The sequence below is a fragment of the Sciurus carolinensis genome, chromosome 2 (genome assembly GCF_902686445.1).
Source record: "Sciurus carolinensis chromosome 2, mSciCar1.2, whole genome shotgun sequence".
Classification (NCBI taxonomy): Eukaryota; Metazoa; Chordata; class Mammalia; order Rodentia; family Sciuridae; genus Sciurus; species Sciurus carolinensis.
In genome coordinates, this window is record NC_062214.1 from 10,818,347 (window position 1) to 10,838,477 (window position 20,131).

The 20,131-nt window shown below is 56.0% G+C and overlaps 1 protein-coding gene across 1 annotated transcript; it reads right to left on the minus strand.

Moving 5' to 3' along the window:
* Window positions 1-3,801: 3,801 nt before the first annotated feature.
* On the minus strand, window positions 3,802-9,785 carry Snai1 (snail family transcriptional repressor 1). Its single transcript, XM_047540779.1, has 3 exons — window positions 9,641-9,785; window positions 8,483-9,010; window positions 3,802-4,756 (listed from the first exon to the last, which is right to left on the minus strand). Exons 1-3 carry the CDS (start codon window positions 9,720-9,722, stop codon window positions 4,572-4,574), a joined length of 795 nt encoding a protein of 264 aa, XP_047396735.1. The 5' UTR covers window positions 9,723-9,785; the 3' UTR covers window positions 3,802-4,571.
* Window positions 9,786-20,131: the final 10,346 nt, after the last annotated feature.

Sequence of the window (20,131 nt, forward strand, 5' to 3'; positions counted from 1 at the left end):
TGGAGGCCAGCCTCAGCAACTTAGCGAGACCTTAAGCAACTTAGATTCTGTTTCAAAATAAAAAATAAAAAAAATTTTAAAAGGGCTGGGATGTTACTCAGTGGTTAAGACCCCTGGGCTCAATCTCCATTACCAGATTAAAAAAAAAAAAAGCTGCAGCTTTAAGGCTGGGGGTGCCGCTGATGGAAGAGTGCTTGCCCAGCAAGTGCAAAGCCCTGGGTTCCATCCCCAGGTACCACCCAAAAAAGCAAGCCAAGCCCTTAAGGTGTCACATCTTGTTAGACAGCAAGAATTGGTCACGGCACTTGAGTCCCACATCCCATCTTTTCGTTTTTCTTTTAAATGAGAAAATACATTTCCATAACATTACAAAATGGACAAGTTGAAAGCAGAGAGGAGTCAGGACCCCCGGATCCCAGCCTGCCAGGATCCTCTGTCCCAGCTCAGGGGACACCCCCGAGCAGCCTCTGGGTCACTAATGGGGCCCAGATGTGCCCAGAGGTGGCCCTGGCCCCAGACCCGCCTGCCTGGACTCACGGAGGCTGGCTTTACAGCCTGCGTATTTCCGGGACTCATTTTAAAGAAAATCCCAGGGGAGGAGCTAATGGCCGGCCAGGTCCCGCGGCTCCTCGCCAGCCTCCCCCAGCCGCAGCCCCCAACGGCTCCCAGGCACAGGCGGGTTCTCAACCAGAGCCCACCAGGAGGGGTGGCGGTGGCGTGAGAGGCTCACCTGTGCCGGCCACCCAGGTCATCCGTCCAAAGTCACCAGCCATGGCGAAGCTCGGGTGGAGGGCGCTTGGGCAGTAGTGCGGCATCCACCAGCCTCTGAGGGCCTCCAGCAGGACGCCGGCTGGGAGAGGAGCCCCAGCAGGGACAGTGCCTCGGCATCTGACCAGAGTGGTCCAGGCCACATGGGCCGAGGGACGCGACCTCAGGACACGCTGCGGGGAGAGACACGCCTGCCTCTGCGGCTCTGGGTTGAACCGGGAGGAAGCGCGGAGCTCGGACCAGGGGCCAGGGACCTGGGACGTTCTAGGCACAGCTGCCTGCGCTCTTCAGACGTGTCAGAACCCCGAAAGGCAGACCGCCGGGCGCCTGGAGGGACGGAGACCCAGAGGCAGGGAGTGACGCCTCCGAGGCCCAGTCCCAGCCTCCCCACCCGCCCGGGCACAGCCCGGCCAGGCGGGGAAACCGGTCCCGGGGGCGGGTTCCAGAGGGCACCGCGCCAGCGCGGTTCCCGGCCTAGAGCGGGACCTGGGTCATCAGCTGGGATTTTGTTTTTAATATTCTCGCTCTTAGGAAATATGCAAAAACATGCAGAAATACCCAGCAGCCGGCCTGAGCGCTCAAGGCCGGGGTTCCATCCTCAGCACTGCCAAAAAAAGTCTTTAGCCATAAGAGAAAAGGTTTGAAGCGACGTCCGTGTGAGCGGGGCAGAGGCGCACACAGAGGCCCCGCACACCGAGGTTCCGCACGCCGAGGGCCCCGCACGCCGAGGTCCCCGCACACCGAGGGCCCCGCACACCGAGGTCCCCTGCACACCGAGGTCCCCCGCCGCGGTCTGCACGAGGCACTGGCTCACTGGCTTTTCCTGCAACTTTGGTCAGGTTCAAATTATTTTAACGTAAAACGTTTAAACAATCTCAAAACCAGTCTCCCAGGCCCGCGCCCTGCCTGTCCCTTTCACCCAGGTCATCCGTCTAAAGTCACCCCGGGGAGCCCTCTCATGGGCATGTGGCTCGGTGTCCAGTTCCTATGCAGTGCACGTGCTGGCGCTGGCCTCTCCTTCCTGCAGAGGGAGGCTCTGCCCTGGCCCTGCGGCCCAGTGGGGCACTTCCCAAGCCACCTCCCAACACCGCCCTGCCCCCATCCGCCCGGAGTCCCCCAAACTCTCCCAGCTCCCGGGAGCCAGCTCCAGTCTCCATCACCAAGGCCACCAGCACCCTGGGCCAGGCCACTGTCACCTGTCACGTCTCACCCTCCCCTTCTCACCGTGCCCAGCTCTGTCTCTTTCCTCCCTGACCCCAAACTCCTCTCTCCAGCAGCTGGGGGACCCTTTGTACTGAAGGTAAAGCTGCTTCCACTTCCTGCTTAAAAGCCCGGTGCCTCCCGCCTCCCCCACCCAGGCTGAGACAAAAATCCCAGCTGGTCCTCCCCGTCTCTGGGTCCCCCCAGCCACCCCAGGCTTGCTCCCTGGGGCACAGGGCATCGCCGTGCCCTCCCCCAGATCTCCCAGGCGGCATCGTCCCTTTCCTGGGGTGGGGGCTCAGGGACAGACTTGGCGGGAGCCCACCCTCGCGCCTGGGCCTCTCCTTCCATCTGCCATCACTGCAGCAAGGAGCGTATTTATGCAGTTTGTCCCCAACAGAACACAAGCTCCAGGAGCACAGGGACAGGTCTTGATCACGCTGTCACTCCAGGCTGCAGCTCAGACCAGGCTGTGTTCAAGGGACCCTGCTGAAGGGGCAACCGGCCGCCTCTGTATAATCTCCAGGGAGGAAGGTCCTGCCGTCACCGTTTTATGGAGGCAGAAATGGGGGCCCAAGAAGGCCGGAGCCCTGCCTGTCCCGGCACCCGGGGAACTGGGGGCAGGAGCCAGGCTTTCGTCTCTCCCAGGCTGACGTGGCTCCAGCCTGGGGGGCTCAGCCAGCCCCTCCGCTCTGGGCTCCGGGCCCTTTCCCAGAGGCCTGTCCCTCAGCCACTGTGAAGTTGTTCACTTGCCAATGTCAGCACCTACTGTGGGTGGATGCAGTGACCCACAGGGACCCACAGGGGCTGGGACACAGTAGGCCTTCAGCCAACTGGTGCCCAGCCCCCACCCCACCCCCGGCTTCCCCTCGAGGGGGCCGACACAATTTGGTGATTGTTAGAGGACGTTTTCCCTAGGCTGCAAGTCATTAAGGCTGCTCCTGCCTGCGGGTCACCGTTTCCTGTTTAGAAGAAAGAATCATCTCTCCTTCCAACACGGGCTCCCCGGCCGCCCGGGCTGCAAGCTCTGGGACGCCGGCTCAGCAGCCACAGGGAACTGGCACCTTCGGCACCTTTTGTGCTCAAAAGGGACACTCATTTTCCCCTGGCCCCAGGAGGCCCCAGAGGTGAAGTCACCACCGCTGGCCAGCCAGGAGTGAATTGCTCAGCCCAGGCCACAAGCCGGGGTCCTCCCCTGCTCTAAGCAGGAAGCCGAATGACCCCTACCCTTTGGCCTGGCTTCTCACCCTCCTGGCTCCAGCCAGCCAATTTCCTCGCATCAAAGGCCATTTGGTACCCAGCAGTCAGACGGAGGTGTGGGCCTGCCTGACAGGGAGGCCCAGGGGGCCCAGAGCCCTTGGGAACAGGAAGGACATCCTCTCCTCCAGCTGGGAGGGGTAGCCAGTCCCGCCCCAAAGACCTGCAGCGGCGGGCACAGCACGCAGCCTGGTAAGACCCAGGAGGCCACCTCCATGCAGCCTGGTATGACCCAGGAAGCCACCTTTGCACCTGCCTGGCCTGGTCAGTCTCAAAAGGTAAAAGCAAGGGAATAAATCGGAGGCAGCTGGAGGCAGGGGCCTGCTTGTGTCCCCCACTGCTCCGGCCAGAGGGTCTGCAAACCTACAGGAGGCCCAGGCCCCCAACCTCATTCCCACAAGGTCCCAGACAGTTAGACTCAGGACTCTACAGCCACAAGCCATTTCCAAGGACAAGATTTAAAGCCATGTCAAAAATACCAAAGCTCCAGGACTCCCTACCTCCTCTTCCTTTCCTGAAGACCTTTAAAAATACCCACGCCCCCAAGACCCAGTGGAGACTCTTAAATACATAAATTAGCAACTTTATTGAATATCAATAAACTGTATATATAACTATACAAAACGTTTCCTTAATACAAAATGTTGCTTGCAATATAAATACCAGTGTACCTTTAAAAATGTAAACATCTTCCTTCCAGGCCCCCCCCTGTCAGGCCCCCAGAATAGTCCTGGGAGACGTGCTGGTCAGGCCGCAGCACCCCACTCGGCCCCTGGCAAGGAGGCCATTACTCACAGTCCCTTTTGAGACACTGTTAAATCGCCCGTGAGACAGGTGTCACCGAGACACACAGGAGGCTGCACAGCTGCCCAGGCCGGGGCAGAGGTCTAGGCACGTCCTCCTGTCTATCCACGTCCACAAGCACCCCGAGTGCCCCACAGATGCACGTGGGGGACTACTGCATAGTTTGTGGCACCTCTGGAAGGTGGCCTGAGGGTTCCCTGTGGGAGCGGCGAGGGGAGTGGGTCCCCCTAAGCGGGGTGGGAGCTTCTGGTGCAATCTGTCCGCGGTGGTCCTGTCACTCAGAGCAGCTGCGTCCCAACAGCTCTGGGCACGAGACCCGGGAGGCCAACTCAGGCACGCACTGCCCTCCCCTCCACCGTCTAGAGGCCAGGCCCAGCCTCCAGGGCCCACTGAGGCCCCAGAGCAGGGAGCAGAACACAGCAAGTGGCCTCCAAAGTCCAGGGCCACCACAGCCAGGCACGGGCGGCTGGAGGGAATTCGGTGGCAGTGCGAAGGACGGGTGCCTTCCTCCTGATTCCGGGAGGCAGCTGGTGGCAGCAGGCTCAGCGGGGGCCCCCCGAGCAGCCCGACTCCTGGTGCTTGTGCAGCAAGGACATGCGGGAGAAGGTGCGGGCGCACCTGGGGCACTGGTACTTCTTCACGTCCGAGTGTGTCTGCAGGTGGGCCCGCAGGTTGGAGCGGTCGGCGAAGGCGCGGCTGCAGTGGGAGCAGGAGAAGGGCTTCTCACCTGGGGGCAGAGAGGAGCAGGTGGCCTTGGGCCTTCGAAAGCCCCACCCACAACCCAAGGACCCTGCCAGAGGCCTCAGTGCCGGGGGAACCTCAGCTTTCCTGGGACCCCGGGCAGAGTCTGGCTTCTGAGCCTCCTTCTCATCTGTGAGAATACAGGTGACGGGGCTCATCCAGTCACCCAGGCTCCTGGGACACGCTAGCAAACCAAGACCATCCTTCCGTGGTGCTCATATTGAAGATGGTGAAACTGAGGCCCAGAAGTTAAGCAGCATGTTTGGGGTCACTCAGCAGGACCCCCAAGCCCTCCATCTTGACCAATACACATGCTCTTGGTCAGGAGAGGCTGTGGTTGGTGTTCCTGTTTATCAGTCCTGGAGTCAATCCTTGATTTATACTGGGGACAAAGCTTAAGAGGAGGACTTGGGCTACAGGAGGCTGAGGCAGGGCAGTCACAAGTTGGAGGCCAGCCTGGACAACTTAGCAAGACCCTGTCTCAAAGTAAAAATAAAAAGGGCTAGGGAGGCTGCTCAGTGGTAGTGTGCCCCAGGTTCAACCCCTGTGCACACACACACACACACACAGATGAAAAGAGAGAAGAGAAGTAGCATCCTGAGGAGGCCCACCTCAGCTGCCTGGGCCACCCCTCTGGTTTGGTTTGGTTTTGGATTTTTGCACTGGGGGTCTAACCCATGGGTGTTTTGCACTGACTACAGCCCCAGCCCTTTTTAAAATATATTGAGACCCTTCTAGCTAAGTTGCTGGCTGGCCTCCAACCTGTGATCCTCCTGCCTCAGCCTCCGGAGTTGCTGGGATTACAGGCTGCACCACTCCTCCTGCCCCCAACAGCCTGCTTCCCTCATCACAATGCCTACTGGACTTTCCCAAGCCTCCTCACAATGCCTACTGGACTTTCCCAAGCCTCCTGACTGCCCCCTCTCAGGCTGAGCCCCACAAGGGCTGGGTGCTCCCTCGAGTGCATTCCAGGACAAGAGCCACAGAAACCTGCAGCCCAGACACACCATCTGCCTGGCCAATGCTGTGTTAACAAGTTTTGCACACGAGGCTAAGTATACAGTAAGTGCTCAGTAAGTACATGTAGAATAAATCTGCTTTTAAAAAAAGGAAAGAAGCTTGGCCCTCAAACACCTGAGTGTCTTTTCATCATCCCTGCCCCAACCAAGAGGACAGCGTTTCTAAAAGAGTGACATGTCCTGATGAATTGTTTTTCCTTAGACAGAATTTTTCCAAATAAAAAGTCCTAATGCTAATTCATTACACAAAAAACACCATCACCCTGTCACCGCCCAGCCCCAGCCTGACAGGCCCACAGGCCCACCTGTCCGACTCCTGCCGGGATTCAAGAAAACCGAGCCAGAATTCCAGGGCAGGCAGGGGCGGGGAGGGAGGCCGAGGACAGGTTCCAGCGGGAGCCCCCACTCGACAGGTAGCCCCTGGGCAGCCAAGACGGCTCGGCCTCTCAGCACCTACACAGGGTGGGGGGCCCGAGAACCAAAGATGGGAGGCTGCGCCCCCACGGCCGCGACTGAGCAGCCCTGGGCCGCCTGAGGGGTCTGACCTGGCTTTCTCCAAAGTCCCAGTGAGCTCGGCCTCAGGCACAGGCTCCCCTGAGCACCAAGCGCAGAAGGCGGATGCAGGAGAGGTGGCGGAGCCCATTGGTGAGCTGGGGACAGGGCTGTGGCTCCCACTTAGCACTCCAACAAAGGAGGAGGGGCCTTTCAGGATGTGATGGGGGGAGGCAGGGTCTGCGCACACACAGGAGGCAGGACCCCTCACAGACCCCCCCCCGTCCCCAGACGCCTTTATGGCGCTCCTGGCAAGTGTGAAATCGGCACCAGGCCGGCGGGGACAAAGGCCGCTGAGGGGGGCACTGTACATGCGATACCCCCGGGATTAAGAGGGCCTGCCACACCATGGGCCAGCAGCTGCGGCCGGAACAGGTGCTGGGCACCACTGCCCCATGCACCTGCTCCGCCCCTCCCGCCCCCACCCACTGGGCCCACCATTTAGGCACAATGGGAGTCCCTGAGGACAGGGATGGTGCATTTCAACGGGCTTTCTTGTGTCTGAGCCATGCCTTTACATTAAAATAATGCCGGATGGGACAGCAGAGGCCGGGGCCCCCTGGAAAGCATCCTGAGGGCTTCAACACCCCCAAAAGAGCCCCCATTAGCTGGGCAGGCATCAGGAGAAAGGGGGCAGTTGAACCTTTACATGTTAAAATCGGGGCCATTTGTGCACAAAGAGAAAGGGTAGCCTCAGCAGGTTGTGACTAGGCTAACAAGACCTGCAAAGCCTCCCCAAACCACCTCGCTGACCCTCGCTGCTTGAAGGTCAGCCACTAGGACAGGAAGTGACAGAGCTCAGCCTCCAACCTGGCCAGCCTGACTCCAATGCTCTCATGACCTTTGAACTTTGTCTCTCAAGCCACCCTCCAAAGATCACCCCTAAACCCAGCAACCTCCCCCCTCCAAGATCTGAAAAGGAAGGGTGACTGCCTTTTCCTCATTTCTGGAAAGTTTTCCATACGTAAGTGTTAGGTTTTTGTTTTTTTGCAGTACTGAGGATCAAACCCAGGGCCTCGTGCATGCTAGGAAAGCCGCCTGCCACTGAGCAATGTACCAGCCCTTTTTTATTTTGAATCATAGTCTCACCAAGTTAACCAGGCTGGCTTTAAACTTGCGATCCTCCTGCTTCAGCCTCCCAAGTAGCTGGGATTACAGATGTGTGCCACCACGCCCAGCAGTATTCTGTATTGTTTTTGAAGCGATTGTTTTCTATCAGCAAAGTTATTCCCTGATCCACATGGCAGAATTGACTGGGGTTGGGGAAAACCATAATGAACCATAATGGCTATGATTATTATAAAGTGATTAGCAATCTATAAAGCATGTGCTATCATAATCCTCCCTAAGGCTCAGAGGTGAAAGTGCTTGACCAAGGTCATACAGCATAGAGGCAAAGCAAACACCAACTACCTAAAAGCTTATCATGTACCCAAGAATTGTGCCCAGAGCTTTCCATATGTATTCTTTCATTTAACTTGTACAGAGACCCCACAAGGTAAATCGAGTATACTTGTGCCCATTTTAGAGATGGGGAAACTAAAGATCAGAAAGGTGAAACATGATCTGAAAGTTTGAGGAAGTCCTCAGACAGGATTTAGGGTAGTGGTAGGGGTACTGACAATATCCTGTCTGACTGGGGCAGGGTGGTTTGTGGGAGGAGGAACAGGGTGGGTCCCTTCACACCTGGCCACAATGGCAAGGTGTTGGGTGCACTTTTCCCATATCCAGTTCCAAAACAGCTAAGAAAATAGGACCTGGGGCTGGGGCTCAGTGGTAGAGCGCTTGCCCCTTGTGTGTAAAGCACTGGGTTCCATCCTCAGCTCCACATACAATAAATAAAGGTATTGCGTCCATCTACAACAAAAAAAAAAAACAAAAAAAAAAAAAAACCAGAAAAAGAATATTTAGCTAAGAAACTGCAGAAGACACTGCCCATCTGCTTAGCTGATGAATGTTTCTGCCAAACATTTCCAAAGGGCTGGGTCCCTGAACTTGAACTAAGTTAGGGCCTTAATTTCCTCGAGGCTGAATTTTTAAAAAAGAATTAGAAACAGAAGGAGAACAGCAAGGCCAGAATCACAGAAGCCGGCCAGGAGGCAGCAGAGATGAGGAGGGCCACAGCCTGCAGGGCTACTCACCAGTGTGGGTCCGGACGTGGCCCTGCAGCAGCCAGGGCCTGGAGAAGGCCTTCCCGCAGGTCCCGCAGACGCAGGGCAGAGTGTGGCTCCGGATGTGCATCTTGAGGGCACCCAGGCTGAGGTATTCCTTGTTGCAGTACTTGCAGTTGAAAGCCTTGCGAGACTGGGGGTCCTTGGCCACCGAGAGCCGAGCCAGTTGCTTGGGCAGCTGGCCCAAGCCTGGGAAGGCAGCGTAGGCCTCAGCCTCCAGGGAAGAAGCCGAGGTGGAGGAAAAGGAGGAAGGGGCAGGAGAGGGGGGGCTGGGGGGCTGGGAGCCCTTCCCACTGTCCTCGTCGGACAGGGAGGTCAGCTCTGCTGCCTGGGGGCTCTCCTGGGGCTGCAGGGAGGCCCAGCCAATGGGCTGCGTGTGGGGCGCCAGGAGACAGTCCCAGATGAGCGTGGGCAGCGAGGCGGTGGGGTTCAGGACCTCAGGGGGCGGGATGGCGGCCAGCAGGTGGGCCTGGTCGTAGGGCTGCTGGAGGGTAAACTCTGGGGGAAGACAGAGAAGGGCAGGGTCAGGCATCAATTCAACTTTCAATCTGTCAACAAACATCAGCCCACTGAGGGCCACGGCTAAGGACAGATCCGGTTCCTGCCCTCCCGCCCTCCCGCAGCCCTTGCTCACCCAGGACGTCCCACCTGTGTCTCCTACAAGGACCCCCACTTCCCAGCCCAGCTCCAGGGGGCCATCCCCAGGCCTCCCTCTTCCTGTATCCCCAGGCCCCCAGCCCGAGGTAAGACCCCCAGATCCCGGTCTCAGCCCAGCCACCGGCAGATCCCCCTTCGACACCTCTCCTCCCGCCCCTCCCCCAACCCTCTGGACTCCGGACTCTTCACAGCCACTGGCCAGCGGACTCTCCTGTCTACACTCGTGGAGCTTCTCCGCCTCTCGCCCGCCACGAAGTCCCCTCGGCCCAGACCACAGCCCGCAGCACACAGCCCTCCCCCAACCGCCAAGGTCGGGGGCTCCGGATCCACCTGCCCCACGCCTCGGCGCCCCCGCCTTTCTCCACACGCGTCCTTTGACTCGACGTGGTCCCGGGTCCCCTCCCCCAGAGGCCCCCACGCAGCTTCGCCTGTGTCTCCGGATCCCTCCCCGGGTCCGGCATCTCTGCTTACCCAGAGAAGAGTCTTGCAGCTCGCTGTAATTGGGCTTCCGGCGGGGGACCGAGGGCTTCCTGACGAGGAAAGAGCGCGGCATGGTGGCTGAAGCAGCCGGGGTCTCGGGTCGCGCAGGGGCCGCAGTGAGCACCACTCGCGGGGCCGGACCGCGGCGCTGTGAGTGGAGCAGCCCGCTGCCGCCTTTAAGTACCACAGTTGCGGGGGCGGGGCCACGGTCGCCACGCCCCTTTGTCAACGCCGCACCAATCGGAGGCGAGCCTCCGCCAGAGGCCACACCCCGAGCAGGTGCTTAGGGGGCTGGCTGGGTTCGCGCCGCGTGGCGCTGGGAGCCGGGCTCCGGGCCGATCCGCTCCCGCCGCGGGCGCGGCGCCTTGCGCCTCCGAGGCAGGCTGCCAGGGGCCGGGGGCCGGCCGCAGGAGCCCTCGCGAGGCCGGGCTCCTGCTGGACACCCGGTGCTCGCCGACTCGGCGCCCCTCGTTTGAGCGCCTCTGGTGCCCCCTGGTGCCGGGGACCCCGATACCTGACCTTCCGAAACCCGCCCGCGCCCGGGGCTCTGGAAGGTGGCAGAATTTCCTCAGCCGGCTGCCACCTCGCAAATAGCGTGGCGTGGACAAGAGACAGTACGCATTGCTGGGAAGGATGCGAGGACATGCACACCCCGTGGCTGCTGGCAGTGTGAAATGCCACCGGCTTTTTGCAAAGCAATCTGGCATCGTGTAGCCAAAATGCGTTGGTCCCTTCGCTTCGCCCTCCGCGAGCCACGCACTGCTTGCTGGAGCTGCGGCTGCAGCCCAGGGTCTCTACCTAAGGGGGGCTCCTCGTCCGGCGGGGGAGACAGACGAAGTAAACAGACGATTATAATGCAAAGGGAAGTGGGCTTTGATGGAGGGGGGCTGGGGGAGAGACAGGACGCTGTGACAGTGGAGAGGCGGGTCACCTGACAGGTGCTGGGGTGGGGGCGCGACTTTCCAGAGGAAGTGAAGAAATATCAAGGGGGAAGGCCCGAGGTAAGAATGAGTAACTACTTCAGAGCCATTGAGTGCAGCTTCCAGGGGAGGGGGCGGGGTGGGCAGGCTGGGAGGAATCAGACTTGCGGGCCTCCAGGGCTTCAGAGGAGTTTGGACTTTGCCTCAAGGGCACTGGGGAGCCATGGTAGGATTTGCAGCTGAGGAGGGATCTGTTTAGAGTTTCCTTGGGACGGATGACTGTGGGTGGGCAGGAGACAGCAACAGCAAGGATAGAGCAGCGGCAGGTCTCTTCACCTGAGAATCTTGGGCTGGGTCTGAAGGGTCCAAGACAGCTCCCCGGAGGACACTGTCTGATTGGCATGTGGGATAGGGAGAGCTGGACTCTGGTCCCAGCTCCCCTGTGAGCTATGTCAGGCCCTGGGGTGGCCACAGAACTGGTTTTCACTTGGAAAGCAAAATCATGACAACCTCTAAGTCTCCCTCCCACCAAGAACCCGGGCAGGCACCGACAGCTTGGTCCTGCTGATCCAACCCTGGCTCACCTTGTCTCCAGCTCTCTTCCTCCTGCATACAACGATGATTCCACCCAACCTCTTTCTGTTCCTCTGACATCCCGGCCCTTTCCCACCACAGGAACTTGGTACCTGCTGTTCAACCTCCCTTTCCACCAAATTTCTTTTTTCATAGATCTTCACCTGGCTACCTTTTCTTTCTTTCTTTGTTTCAGCAGCAATTCAACTAACCACTCACCCTCATTAGTAATGAAAGAAATGCAAATTAAAACCACAGTGAGGTACAATTTCACACCCAGCAGAAGGACAAAGAGTCAAAATTTGGTCAATATCAAGTGTTGATGAGGATGTGAGGGCTGGTCAGAGTGTCAATGGGCACAGCTACTTGGGAAAAGTTTGACCTCAGTAACAGGTGACTCCTCTCCCAGCAAGTCCATTCTCCGCCTCTCAGGGGTCCTCAGCCCTGGCGCACATTAGATTTCCCTAAGAGACCTAAGCCTGGGCCACCTCCAGCCCCTCACATCCTGATTTAATTATCTGGGGGCAGGGCTGCTGGCACCAGCATTGTTAAAAATGTCCCTGATTCTCCTAAGGAGCAGCCAGAGTTAAGATTTGATGGCCAGCCCCAAACCCAGACCAAACTAGAGTAGGGACATTGTACCCTTGTTCCTAATTAAAAAAAAAAAAAAAAAAAAAAACTTGATACCACCCAGGTGTTTATCTACAGCAGAGTGGATTAAGAAACTCTAATGCAATCCTGCGACAGAGAGCTACTACCAATGAACCGCCCGACTCCATGCAACAGGGACCAATCTGGAAAACACTGTTGAGCCAAGGAAGTTAGGAACAAGTGTGTTACAGTTGGCTGGATCCACAGACTTCCAAAAGCAGGCCCGCTAACCCCCAGATTATTCAGGGCTCCACACATCCGCAGGCAGTAAAACTGTAAAGAAAAGCAGGAGGCTGAGGCAGGAGAATCATGAGATCAAAGCCAGCCTCAGCAATCCAATGAGGCCCTAAGCAGCTTGGCAAGACCTTGTCTCAAAATAAAAAATAAAAAGGGCAGAGGATGTGGCTCAGTGTTTAAGCACCCCTGGGTTCAATCCCGAGTTCGGGCGCAGGGGTAGGGGCAGGTAGGGGGCAGCAAACTGGGAAATGTTTAATAGGAAATTCTGAATGGTGTTGGCTGGGAAAGCAGGAGCTAAAAAGAGGCCGCGGGGGAGTTTCTCGAGTACTGGTACTGTTCTGTTTCCCAAGCAGTTCTGGGGACTGAACCCAGGGCCCGTACACACTGGGCAGATGCCTTACCACTGAGCTACGTCCCTACCTATTACTAGTCTTTAAACCGCACAAATAATCCAGACCCTTTTGGTGTGCACGATATATTTACCACCCACGCGCGCACACACCTATCATGCCCAAGGCCCCGAGTGCGAGTTCCAGCACCTCCAAAGGCAGGGAAGGAAAGGAAGGAGGCAGAGAAACGAAGGGAGGGACGCAGGAAGGACAGCTGAAGTCCCTCCTCCAGGGAGTGTAGCTGGAGCGGCCCCTCAGCACCGAGGCCCCTGTGTGCTGCTGTTCTCTTCAAAGCCGGCCTGCCAAGCGTTTGTCGAATGACTGATTTCCAGCTCCACCTCTTCCTAGCTGGTCACCCCGGGCGAGTTACCTCGCCTTTCGGGGCTTCAGTTTCCTTAATTTAAGGGTAAGTGGCTCCCATCCCCTGGGGACTTGAGGAGGGGTCGCCGTTCATGGGCCCCTCCGAGATCAAAGCACCCACTGCCTGGTTTACCATGTTCCTTCCAGGGTTCGGGCACCTGCGCGGGGGGCCGGGCAGGGTCAGGGGGCGGGGCAGCCCTTCCTCTGACCGCCGCTCGGACCGGATTGAATCAACCCTGCCGCGCCCCTGCCTCCCGGAGGCCGGGCGGAGGCGAGGCCCGGGCGGGGCCCGGCTCCCAGCCGAGGGTCTGGGAGAGGCGGGCACCTCCTTGCTGGGGAAGCAGAAGTGATTTTTTTTCTTCTCTTTTCGGTACGGGATTGAACCACTGAGCCACGTCCCCAGCCCTTTTTATTTCATTTCGAGACAGGGTCTCGCTGAGTTGCTCCCGCCCCAAGTCTGCCCCACTCCCCTGGTCGCGGTCCTCCGGCGTCCTCTGCTGGCCAAAGAGCCTCCCTGTGACCTTTCATGGGGGTGAAACCGATCGGTTGCTTTGGAGGCTCCTGGACTATTCACTGTGACCAGGCAAGGCTGCTGGAAGGAAGACAATTCGAACGGACACCTGCATCGCTTCCTTTCTTTTGCCCTTCCTTCCTTCCTTCCCTCCTTCCTCCCTCCCTCCCTTTCCTTTCCTTCCCTTTCCTTCCCTTTTCTTCCTTCCCTTCCTTTCCTTCCTGAGATTGAAGCCAGGGGCACCTAACCATTGAGCCACATCCCCAGCCCCTTTTTATTTTTTGAGACAGGGTCTTGCTAACTTGCTTTGGGCCTCACAAAGTTGCTGAGGCTGGCTTTGAACTTGCCACCCTCCTGCCACGGCCTCCTGAGCTGCTGGATTGGAGCTGCGACCTTCTTAGTGCATGGATTATGCCATAACCACACACTTTATCCAACAGAGGGACTCATGATGGGCATTTAGGTTCCATTACAATTTTTTTTTGGCTGCTAAAAATGACATGGAAATTTCAGTGATTGGCTCATGCACACATTTTTCACTCCAGGTTAAATGATACCTTATATATGTTGATACATTTGTCTAAATATCCTCCAGAAAGCTTAAACTGAATTATATCACATTCCCAGCAGGGGATCGAGGGCTCCTTCTTGGCTGGCACACAGTCTATAGTCTAACTTATTTTGTGTGTGCTGGGGATTGAGCCCAGGGCTGCCTTACTTCTGAACTACATCCCCAGTCCTTTTTTTAAATTTTGAGACAGGATCTCACTAACTTGCTTAGGACCCCACTCATTTGCTGAGGCTGGCCTCAAACGTCGTCCCCACCCTCAGCCTCCTGACTTGCTGGGACTGCCACACACCTAGCCATCTCACTTTTATATCTTCCCATCTGAGAAGGGAGCCTGGGGTCCCCTGTCACAGTGCATTTCTCAGGAGTAGATAGTTTTCTGGTTTCTTTTGCGCCTAATTCATCCTGGACTTTTTTTTTTTTTTTTTTTTTTTTACCCAGGGGGCCTTAATCTTTGAGCCCCATCCCCAACCTGTTTTTATTTATTTATTTATTTTAGTTTTCAGTGGACCTTTATTTTATTTATATGCAGTACTGAGAATTGAACCCCGTGGGTCACGCATGCTAGGCAAGTGCTCTACGGCTGAGCCCCAGCCCCAGCCCCCGTTTTTATTTTTTATTTAGAGAGAGGGTCTCGCTAAGTTGCTGAGGCTGTCGAGGAACTTTCGATCCTCCTGCCTCGGCCTCATCCTTGTTTACATACTCCAAATTGGTTTCAGTTTCTCTGTGTTCTGAATTACTTTTAAAGTCCTTTGGGTCACCAAGTTGATGAACTTCTAATTTCTTTTAAAATTTTAGATGCTGATAGGCCTTAATTCACTAATTAATTATATGTGGTGCTGAGAATCGAATCCAGTGCCTCACGTGCTAGGCAAGCGCGCCACCAATGAGCCACAGCCCAGTCCTGAACTTCTAATTTCTGAGGGCCCTTTGTTTATGAGGCGAGCTGCTCTCTGTTGATTGGATCACTGATCGGTGAGCGGACCAGTCAGGAGCTGGAGAGCGATTCATAACTGGAACAGATATTGTCTGGGGAAAGTTCACTGGGTGAGTCAGGCTCAGCTTCCACGTTATCCTTCATTTAAGAAATAAAACCTCATCCAACGTCTCACCTTTGCCTGAAAACAAACAGCTTCAGCCTGGGCCTTGCCCAGGAAGTCTCCGTCCCAGCTACAACTGCTTCCCAGCCACGGCCGTGGGTTGGCCCTTCAGCCCATTTGCAGCGGACCAATCTCCACCTGGGGGCTCACTGGCACGGGGTCCCTAGGGCCTTCCGGAGCGGCCCACGTGGGGACCAGTGAATACGGTACAGCGCAGTCATATTACCATTTGTCAAAAAGGAGGAGAAAGCTCTGGATGTAATGGATATGGAATTGCACCAAGGTACTAAGTGTGCCGAGCGCAGTGGCACATGCCTATGATCCCAGCTACTCTGGAGGCTGAAGCAGGGACTGCAAGGTCAAGGCCCGCCTGGGAAGCAGTGAGACCCTGTCTCAAAATAAAATTAAAAGGGCTGGGGGTGTAGGCTCAAGGGCGTCTAAGTTCAATCCCCAGTACTGCAAAAAGATTAATTGAAAAAGTAGAAAGGGCTGGGGGTGTAGCTCGGGTAGAGCCTTTGCGGGCAGCACGAGGCCGGGTGCACTCCCCAGTACAGAGAAGGAGAGCGAGGGGCAGCCGCCGCCACCTCTCCACTGGCTGTCTTCCTCCACCCGGGGAGGTCATAAGGCGGGCCACCAGTCACACTGACGGTGTCTGAAGAGAACTGGGCCAGGAGGATGAGGGGGTCACCTTGGGAAAAGGAAGTTGCCCAGGGCGACTGTGGGTGGGGCGGGGCGAAGTCAGGGCACCTGCCAGCCCCTGCGCACAGCTGGGAGGGGCGCTGCGCTCGGGCCTGAGGGCCACTGGGATCTAAGGAAGAGCAGCCTCCCGGGGTGATCTCCGGGCCCTCTGGGCAGCCTCGGCCCTCAGCCTGGCTTGGCAGAGCCGTTCCCCTGCGCTCCTGGCAGAAGGCTAAATGTGCCTCCTCCGTCTCCTCCCCTCTGTCACAGACGGCTGCCTTTCTCACTTCTGGACCTGTGCACAGCTCCGAGCCACAGAGGATAAGAACTGGAAAGGAGGGGTGCTGGAGGTGCAGCTCAGGGGCACAGCCCCGGTACGCAAAAAGTCAACAAAAGCCCAGGGTGGTGGCACACACCTATAATCCCAGCCACTAGGGAGGCTGAGGCAGGAGGATCGCAAATTGGAGGCCAGTCTCAACAATTTAGCAAGACACTGTCTCAAAATAAAAACATAAAAAGGGCTGGGGATATATCTCAGTGGTAGAGGAACCCTGCGACTAATCCCTACGGCTGAAAAAAAATGAGAATGGTTCACACGGCGTTTTTCACATTTTTATTGAATACATTAAACTTTGAACACATGTATACAAATGATTGCAGAGCACAAATCCCAGGTTCGGCCTCCTGGGACCGCCACAGTTGTGAGCCCAGAGAAGCCCCTTTGCCCCAGTGGTAACTGCGCCTCCCAGGTCAGGGTCCCCTCAGTGGCCTGTAGGCCGGCAGGCAGGCACGTGCACACCTGCGCACCCGCACCAAGAGCGGCCCCTCTCCTGACTCCAGCAGCTTTTCTCACTTATCTTGGAGATAGGGTCGCCAGATAAAACACAGATGCCCAGTCAAATCTGAATTTCAGATAAACAACAAAGGTTTTTAGCATAAGACTGCACAGAACAGACCCACTCTCTGAAACTTAAATGTCCCTGGGTCTCCGGGTTTATTTGCTCCACGGTCCTGTTTGGACTTGGCTCCTGGCAGCATTCACAGCACAATCTAGAACCAGCCCCCTCTTGATGAGCAGTTCCCTCGCTTCCCACCTTCCGCTCTTTAGGAACAATACTCCCAGGAAAATCCGCTCTTTAGGAACAATACTCCCAGGAAAGTCCTTGCGCAGAGGACTCTGACCTCATCGAGTTTTATCTGAAAGGTGTGTCCCTCAAACTTGCTTCGTCACTTTCCTGCCTGCATTCCTGTGGCCAGGCTGTGGGCAACCCCAGACCCCAGACAGCAACTCTGTCCCCCAGGAGAGCGGCAACACCCCTCTCCCACCTTCCCACCTTGCTCTCCCTCCTCTCTCTCCCTGATTTTCTGATTCTCAGTCTCGCTCTCATTGTCCCTCCTTAGGTGTGTCCCTAAGAGTCTCTCCAGACTCTTGGTCTCTGACTCTCATCCTTCCTCTTTCGGACCCAGCAGTTCTGCATATCAAATAATCAGTCGAGCCGGGAAAGACGCCCAGCGTTTAGAGTGGTTCACACCGGGCTGTTTATGACAGCGTCTAACTGGAAGCCACCTAAATACCCATGAAAAATTAATCATGCTCCATCCTTACCAGGACGCATCCTGCGCACGACGGAGTGAAAGTCGGAGGCCACAGATGGGAAGTAAAGCACTGTCCACTTAAGTCTCAGCCAAAAGGACAGTGACCCAAAGGTCTGTAAGAATCCTGACGTTGACTGTAAAGGTTTTGGTTGTCATTGGTTTTGATTTTGGGTACTGGGGTGGGACTCGGGGCCTCGCGCATACTGGGCAAGCGCTGAGCTACACCCCTCCCTCGACTGCCCGGGTGGTGTTGAGCGGGCCGTCTCCCTGCTCAGCCTGTGGGCGCTGGGATTCCAGGTGCGCCCCGCACCCTCACTGACCTGGGCTTGCTGCTCTCTGTTGGGTGGAAAGGAGTGGATTCATTTTTTGCCTGTAATTCTTTCCCCATTACTATTTTTTTAAGTTGTCTTACAGGCTTGGCATCGTGACACACCCCTGTAACCACAGCTACTCCGGAGGCTGGGACCGGAGAACTGCAAGTTCAGGGCCAGCCTGGGTAACTTAGCCTTAAATAAAAAGGGCTGGGACGTAGTTCAGTGGTAGAGCGACCCTGGGGTCAATCCTCAGTATGAAAAAAAGTTGCATTATAATTTATGCATTGTAATTTAAAAAACTTTTTTTTTTTAGTTGTCAAACCTTGATTTTATTTATTCATGTGCGGTGCTGAGGATGGAGCCCGGGCCTCACACATGCCAGGTTCCGCACTGTACCACGGAGCCTCAGCCCACGGTAATGATCAATGTCGTGCACACCCAGTCCCTTGTGGATGTGTTTGTTTACATATACACACATACGCTATTTTTGGAACCATCTGAGCTGACTCCAGATGCCAGGACCCTTTACCCATGCAGGTGTGTTTATACTCGACATATCTGCTAGAATAAGGTCATCCTCTGCCTAAGTGATAAAACCATCAAAGCCGGGAAAGCTAGCCATGATGAAGCACTGATACCACAGTCCATCATCACTTGGCCCAATAACAGTCTCTGCGCCACCCTCCATCCAGGATCCAATCCCGAATCCGGCGCACTGTCTGCCTCTCCGGTCTTCAGCAGAGCCTGCATCTTGGAGTTCAGGCTGTTTTGCAGATTGACTCTCAATTTGAACTTGCCTGACATTTCCTTTTGGTTAGAGGCCAGGTGTCTTTTCCTGCCAGGGGCCACAGGAGTGCTAGAGAACATCCCGTCGGTTCAGCCCTGGTTTGTCCTTTACTGATGATACTAGCTGATCGCTTGGTTAAGAGGCATTTTGATACAGCCGGAGAAATGAAAAGTTGTGCTCCATTTGTGTGCAACGAATCAAAATGCATTCTGCTGTCGTGTGTAACTAAATAGAACAAACAATAAATAAACTTTTTAAAAAAAGAGGCAGCCTGCTAGGTTTCTCCACCACAACGTCAGTGTTCCCTTTATAAATAATTTGTGGGGATATCATTTGAGACGAGGTAAATAGTCCAGGTGATTTTTATATAATAAAAGCTAATCACTAATTTCTTGCAATCTACAGGGACTGAGCTTGTCCACCTGGATGCTTCCACACAGGCACTGCCCCACCCCCGTGGAAATGTAATGTAATCCTTACATGATTAGGATTTCCATCTGTGGTTTTTTTAAGCACCTAGGGGTGCTTAAACACTGAGCCACATCCCCAACCTTTTTTATTTTTTGAGACAGGGCCTTGCTAAGTTACTGAGGCTGGCCTTGAACTTGTAATCCTCCTGCCTCAGCCTCCAGAGTTAATGGGATCACAGGTATGCGCCACCTTGCTCAGCTAGCCTTCTTAGGTGGGACCAGTCACTGAGAGGTCTCAATGGGGTGAGACAGACAATAGTGACAGTGGCTACTCCTGTTTATTTAGGGGTACTGGAGATGGAACCCGGGCCTCACGAATGCCAGGCCCTGGCAGCTCACACTTACCACACTGATTTGTGCCAGGCGCTGCTGGGATGCTTTACACGGATTACTCTACTAGATCCCTACAACACTGTGAGGAAGACACTTCTATAAGTCCCATTTTACAGAAGAGAACCTAAGAGCAAGGAGATCCGAATGATCTGTCGAGGGTCACACCACTGACTGCGGACACTGTGACAGGAGACCCCGAGCAGTCTGCGCGGAAGCTGCACTAGCGGGGCACGCCCTTCCTGGCTCAGGGGACTCACTGCCTCTCTGGCCTCCGCCCCTCCACCCTGCAGTGGGAATGCTGGCTGAAGACGGACTTTTCTGACATAACTCGAATGCCTGGCTCTGATCACCGTTCAGGGGCCAAAGGAGGGGAGGCTTCAACAGAACTGTCAGGAACCAGGGATGAAGACGATGATCATCAGCCTTACTCCTGTTCAGGTGTCCCGCTGAGCCCCAGGGGGTAGGCAGCAGGCACAGCGGAAAGCCAGGAAGCAACAAGAAAGGAATGAAGGCGGGAGGGGGCACCCCAGCAACTCCAGTGCCTCGGGAGGCTGAGGCAGGAGGATGGCAGATTCAAGGGCAGCCTGGGCAGCTTAGTGAGACTGTCTCTAAAAAAAGAACAAAAAAGACTGGGGATGCAGCTCAGTGGTCGAGTACCCAGCACCGGCGCGGCAGGTGGATAAAGAAAATAGGGAAGCGGGGGAGGCAGCGCCTGCAGCAGCCGCCCCAGCAGGCCCACCTCTGGCTTCATTTTGAGACTGATTTCCCCCTGGAGAGGCTCCGAGAGGCTGCCCCTCTGGCTCTCCTTACCTCTGTCTGGCCCTCATCCTAGGATGGAGCGATTGCCATGGAGAACGTAACCCGTGGGAAAGGCCTCCGGGTAGTTCCACTTCAGTTCTGGAGTATTTATTCGGTCTATCTGGGGCTAAGGATGGAAGGTCAGAGGTGAACAAGGTGGACATAGTCCTTGCCCTCAACAGCTGGACTTCTCATGT

Coding starts and splice junctions, on each gene's coding strand:
- Snai1 (XM_047540779.1), bottom strand. CDS start 9,722: ATGCCGCGCTCTTTCCTCGTCAGGAAGCCCTCGGTCCCCCGCCGGAAG. Junction 9,011..9,640: donor GCTGCAAGACTCTTCTCTGG/GTAAGCAGAGAT, acceptor GTCTTCCCCCAG/AGTTTACCCTCCAGCAGCCC. Junction 4,757..8,482: donor CCACGTCCGGACCCACACTG/GTGAGTAGCCCT, acceptor CTCTGCCCCCAG/GTGAGAAGCCCTTCTCCTGC.